The sequence below is a fragment of the Hippocampus comes genome, unplaced genomic scaffold, assembly GCF_001891065.2.
Source record: "Hippocampus comes isolate QL1 unplaced genomic scaffold, H_comes_QL1_v1.1 scaffold17, whole genome shotgun sequence".
In the NCBI taxonomy this organism is placed as follows: Eukaryota; Metazoa; Chordata; class Actinopteri; order Syngnathiformes; family Syngnathidae; genus Hippocampus; species Hippocampus comes.
This window is the reverse complement of record NW_017805002.1, coordinates 3,055,422-3,061,622: the sequence shown is the minus strand read 5'-3', so window position 1 is coordinate 3,061,622 and position 6,201 is coordinate 3,055,422. Positions and strand designations below refer to the sequence as shown.

The following is a 6,201-nucleotide window of genomic DNA, read 5'->3' as shown; positions in this document are numbered from 1 at the left end:
GGTGGACAGCAGGTGAACACGCCTTACGATTTTTTTTTTCTTTCAACATTTAGACTGGGATTTATTGTGTGTGTATTTCAATAAAACAAACAATAAATGAATCTGTGTTGAAATGAACAGTGTCAAATTTATTACACATAAATGTTTTGGTCTTACAGGTTAGTCTTTCACTAAAACAAAAGTAAAGGAGCTATGAATTGATATGAAAAACAGTTTATCTACTTCAATTAGTTAACTTTTGGACTTGGAGTCTTATGACAGCTTCACAACCTTCTATCAAACAAGTTGTGGCATTCTTAGTCAGTAAATCATAAATCAGATGACATTAATAATGCAAAACAAATCTTATCACTTCAACATTTCATGTGCCATGAATCCATGATATGTAAACATGGTGACTGCACGTCTTCAGCACTGAATTTATCAAGACACCATATAAATAAATACATCAGACAAATATATAAGAAATAAAGCCTGCCCGACTGACCAAAAAGAAAGGTGTTTATTTATTTTTTTATTTATTTCCAAATTGCAGCCTTTGCAATTTAAAAATTGGATTTGGCTACATTGTGATGTTGATTTGTATTGAATTACTATCAAATAACCACCACAATATGAGAACCGCTGCTTTAATGTGTCACTGAATGGGCCCGCGTTCAAAGCCAAGAGAGCCTCATTGACCATCCGCTTCACGCTGCAGACCTTGCGGCAAGCCCGCATCCACTTTCTCGGTGAGTGCCGGTGTGCTGCCTGGATACGGGCTTGCCCCCGCGCCACCACGGCACGCCATGCAGCCCCGCGCCACTTCAAACAGCGTGTCCCGGAAGCGTTTGATCCGGAAGGCATACACAAGCGGGTTGAGTGCCGAGTTGATGTGTGACATAAAGATGCCCGTGTACACGGCCATCTTGGGTGTGGTGCGGCCCGGGTGGAAGAAGTCGAGGCAGTTGACGATGTGAAGCGGCAGCCAGCACGCGGCAAAGAGCAACACCACCAATGCCAGTGACTTGGCTAGCTTCAGCTCCTTCCGGTAGTAGCGCTCACCGTCCGCTGTGGCTTCGGCCCGCCGGTTGAGCCGCTGGCGGATGACGCGGAATATCTCGGCATACAGTACCATCATGACGGCCAGTGGCACCACCACCCAGCCGAAGAAGTTGAAGTAGACCATGTAGTCCATCCGCATGACAGCGGTGAACTCGCACACCATGTAGTCCGAGCCACTCAGGTTGCCCAGCACGTGCCGGTTGTTCCAGCCCACCATGGGCACCAGGCCTGCGAGGAAGGAGACCAGCCAGCAAAGGCACACGGCCACATATGCACGCCTCTGCGTCACGATGGTGCTGTACCTTTTGAAATCACAGTCCGGAACCAATAAAACCATCAAGTGAGACAGCTGCTGCCATTTAACAGACTCCCGCCAATGTCAGTTATTTGGGCAGACATTTTAATTTTGCTGAAAGCCTACGATGTACAGTGCATTGATCGTCCAAAGGATATATGATGCTCTGGAAGGCGTAAACAAGAGGAGTTGACTGCCTCTCTATTGATCATATGGGTAGGTAGAATGAGCTGATGTTTGCTTTTTTGATGATGATAATAATAATAATAATTTTAAAAAAATGATCTTGACACGCCTTTTGAGACTCTCAAGGACACCGTACATGAATTAAACAACAGTTAAAATCAGAATTATGCAGAAAAAAAACAATTAAAGCGCAGTGCAGTTACAGTGAGGAAGTGATCTTAAAGTGTATTTTGTGTTTGAATTTGAAAGTGGTAAGAGATTGAATTTAGTGGTCAGGTGGCAAAGAGTTCCCGAGCAGAGGAGCAGAGCAGCTGAAGGCCCTGCTCCCCATGGCATTGAGTCTGGCAGATGGAGCAGTCAAGTACATTAATGGAGGAGAAGGATCTGAGGGCACACACTGGAGTGGGGATGCGAAGATTAGACAGGTATGAAGGGACAAATTGTGAATGGCCTTGAAGGTATGAAGGTGCAGCTAAAATTTAATTCTGGATTGTCCAGGAGCCAGTGAGGTGAAAAGGCTATGGACAAGGATAGACGCAGTCGGGGTCATTGGGGGTGAGTGAGAGCCAGAGTCGGTTGGTAGGTGGAAGTCAGGTGACCGGGTAATGTTATTGGTATGCTTGTAGAATTATATCATGCTGTCAAGGGTGACACCGAGATTCTTAACCTCAGGGAAAGGGGAAACTAGGGAGTTTGACAACCGAGATGGAGAAACTGCCAACTTAGGAAAATATACATATTGTACCAAACAAAAGAACTTCTGTTTTGTCACTGTTAAGCTTCATGAAGTAAAAGGTGAACCATGTGTTGATTTCTAATAAACAGTAGGTCATGGAGGAAGAAGGACGTAATATTCAAGGAGAGGTAAAGCTGGGTGTAAAAGCATATTCAATTTATGAAAAATGGTGCCAAGAAGGATGAAACAGATCATGAACATCACGGGGCCCAGGACAGAGCCCAGGGGCACAGCTGAAGTAACTGGATGGGGGTCGTATCAAAAGAACTTTAGCTGGAAATGAATGCGGTCTTGGGGCTATAAATTGAACCAGTTGAGAGCAGGGTGGACAATGATGATGGAAGAGAGTCTATTGAAGCGGATGATGTGTGAGACGGTGATTAAGCCTGCGAGTTTCACACGAGGGTATTGGTGCCAAATTAGGGTTTCAAACTAGAGTATGGTTTTCAAATTTGGATTAGGAATACTGTTATGGTTTCAAGACAGGATTTGACGTTCCAAAAGTTCAGAACCTTCCAATTAGTCCAACAATGCTTCACAAGTAATTGGAAACCTTGCAGCATGCCAGGAAACTTAATAGAAAACCCAAATCATGGTGAGAGGAGCAAACATGCGGGCAGCTTTTTTTTCTTTTTTTTTTTTTCCCTTCACCTGATAGGTATCTTGACTCTCAAGTAGCGGTCGATGGCGATGGCCAGCAGCGACAAGATGGAAACCTGAGTGATGATCACCAGCAGGCAGGACAGGAACAGGCAAGTGTAGAACTGCGTAATGATACCCAGGCTGATGGTGACGGCCAGCGGGATGACCAGGATGCCCACCGCGATATCGGCCGCCGCCAGGGACACGATAAAACAGAAGGTGGTGTTCCGCAGGTCCCGGTTCATGCAGACCACCAGCACCACCAGCACGTTGCCCACCACCGATGCCAGGGCGATGGCCGCCTCCATCGAGACGTACACTGTGTCCGCGTGCTCCCGGACCTTCACCTCAGGAGAGGAGGCCATAGTTCACCCCTATGGATGCGAATGGGCTAAACTCCTGGCTTCCACTTTTCTAGTGTCCATCATGTTCTTATGTTGGAGATGCCGAAAGCAGGCTGCACAGATTCTGCAGGGTTATCTCTGTCGCTCTCTCAAGACTGTTAATGCAGGCCAGTGACTGAGGGGAGGGACGCTGTTTTCTGCAGAAGTAGTTAGAATTGTGTGTGTGTGTGTGTGTGTGTGTGTGTGTGTGTGTGTGTGTGTGTGTGTGTGTGTGGGTGTGTTCTCGGAGGATGTGGTCTCAGGGTAATTACAGGAAGGATGCTTTTTGGCAAGGCTTTATGAATATAACTTATAATTGGTGATGGATGCATTAGCGTTGATTGCTACACGCAGACACATAACGATAAGCAAGTGAGGCAACGTCGAGAAAGTATATATATATATAGATATATATATAGCTATATATATATATATAGATATATATATACACACACAGATCAATAGATAGATAGATAGATAGATAGACTGATAGATATACTGTATAAATACTGTATCTATAGTTAATTTAAAAATAAAAATAAATGTACAGCATAAATATTTTTCATTTCATTCACATTTTATTACCTTATTCACTGAAAAAAACATTTCAATACAAAAATGAAGAAACACATTCAATTAACCAATTTTGGGACCAAAAAACCCCCAGCAAAATTAAAGCAGCTAATGTAACAGGACTCTTGATAAACTAAATGTTGGGTCAGTCAATTTACAGAACAGAGAGTATAGTCCATTCCTGCTTTATAAGCTCATACTGTATAAACAAAATGTCTTCGAACACAGGGGTCCCCAACCGCCGGTCCGTGGACCGGTACCGGTCCGCAGGGCATTTGGTACCGGGCCGCACAGAAAGAACTTGCCTTAATTCCGCTTTACTGTATTTATTTCGGAATACGAAAGATGTTTTATTTAGAAAAATTACCGGATTCTCCGTTACATCCGTCTGTGTCATGCTTGACTCACGTCAAGCCACGCTTCTCAGTCACGTGACCGATAACGCTAAAAACAAAACGCTGGAGCTCGCAAAATGAGTAAAAAAAACTGCTGAAGATCGCAAATGACGGCGGCCTTAAAAGTATGTTCGAGACAACTGGATTCAAGTTATGGCTGAATACTCTGAGATCCCCATAATAGCACTGTTGCTATTTCCGACATACTACCTGTGTGAGGTGGGGGTTTTCTGCAGCAACGGCGACTAAAACAAAATTACGAAGTAGACTGGACATAAACCACACACTTGAGGTGTCATTGTCTCCTATTACCCCGAGATGGGACCATCTGGTTGCAGAATATTAAGCTCGGGGCTGTGGTGAGTCGTCATTTTCATGCACTTTGAATTTGCGTTGTATCGTATTTTGAAGACATTCCACATTGCCATAGCGATCAGAGTGTTGCGACCAGATTAGACTCTCCTTGTGTTTATTATTATCTCTCAAAAACATCACAGTGTCCATGCAGTTCTTACCATATTATTTTGTAGTATTTATCCGCCACACCTTAAATGCTGGTCCATGAAAATATTGTCTGACATAAACTGGTCCGTGGGGCAAAAAAGGTTGGGGACCCCTGTTCTAACATATTTTATTTTGCCATTACGCAAACAACCACCAGGAGGTGGTAGTGCTGTTGATTTACGTTACAACATCCTCAGTGAACACAGCATTCTTGATCCCTTGACTATTCTTGTACAGCGCTTTTCTACCTTACGAACTCAAAGCGCTTAACACTGTCAACTCATTTACCTCCTGATGGCGCAGCATCAGGAGAAATACGGGGTCCAGTTCCTCGCTCAAGAACACTTTGACTTGGTCATATTTGGCCAGCCCCCAAATCCCCAATCTATGGGTTGTGACACCTCTCTCTACCATTGAGCCATGCCGTTTCAGTGCAACTCCATCCATCCATCCATCCATTTTTTGAACCGCTTAATCCTCACAAGGGTCACGGGGCGTGCTGCAGCCTTTCCCAGCTGTCTTCGGGCAGCAGACGGGCGACACCCTGAATTGGTTGACAGCCAGTCGCAGGGCACACAGAGACGAACAACCATCCAAGCAAGCTCACACTCACACCTAGGGACAATTTAGAGCAGGGGTCCCCAACCTTTTTTGCACGACGGACCGGTATGAGTTGGGTCTTTTTTTTCACGGACCGGCAAGGTGTAGCAGAAAAATATAGCAAATAAAAAAACACGACGTGGCTAAAAACAAATAAAGGGAAAATATAACTCACCCGCCGAATTAGTGGGAGGCCTGCGCTTGTTTCGATGAGACAAGATGGTCCCATCTCGGTGTGATGGAAGACAGTGAGACACGTAACGTGTTCCTTACGTCCAGCCTGCTCCATAACTTTGTCTTGTTTGCCGTCATTGCAGAGAAGCCCGGTTCGCACAGATAGGACGTTGGAAATTGAAGCAAGGTTTTCAGCGCTCTTGTAGCGATGTCAGGATATTCCAGAATGACTTTAATCCAAAAACTTGGGAGAGTGTTTGTCTCAAATGTACGTTTGAGGTCGCCGTCATTTGCTATTTCAACAAGCTGATCCTCCTGTTGCACAGACATGCTCAAATCGCTTGGCTTGTTCACAAATGGGTCACGAATCCACTCCTTCGCAGTCCGTGGGTCTTTCCTGCTTGGGAAGTAGCGCTCAAACTCTTGTGAAAGTGTCGACAGGTGTTTGCGAACCAGCTGAGAGAATGCGCGTTCAGGTGATGTGTCTTTCAGAATCTCCGCAACTGTATGAAACATGTCAAATATCCCTCCATTCACTCGCTGCTCCCACAATTCCAATTTGGCTTTAAATGCAGCTATTTTATCTGCCAACTTAAATACTGTTGTTCTTGTTCCTTGCAGTGACAAATTTAATTCATTGAGCAGATTAAATATGTCGCACAGGTAAGC

At 44.7% G+C, this 6,201-nt stretch overlaps 1 protein-coding gene across 1 annotated transcript; it reads right to left on the bottom strand.

Annotated features, from left to right (window-relative positions):
• Positions 1 to 612: 612 nt before the first annotated feature.
• On the bottom strand, positions 613 to 3,653 carry LOC109508429 (adenosine receptor A1). The gene is made up of 2 exons (XM_019858406.1): positions 2,913 to 3,653; positions 613 to 1,346 (listed from the first exon to the last, which is right to left on the bottom strand). The coding sequence occupies exons 1-2, from the start codon at positions 3,266 to 3,268 to the stop codon at positions 674 to 676; spliced, it is 1,029 nt and encodes a 342-aa protein (XP_019713965.1). The 5' UTR covers positions 3,269 to 3,653; the 3' UTR covers positions 613 to 673.
• Positions 3,654 to 6,201: the final 2,548 nt, after the last annotated feature.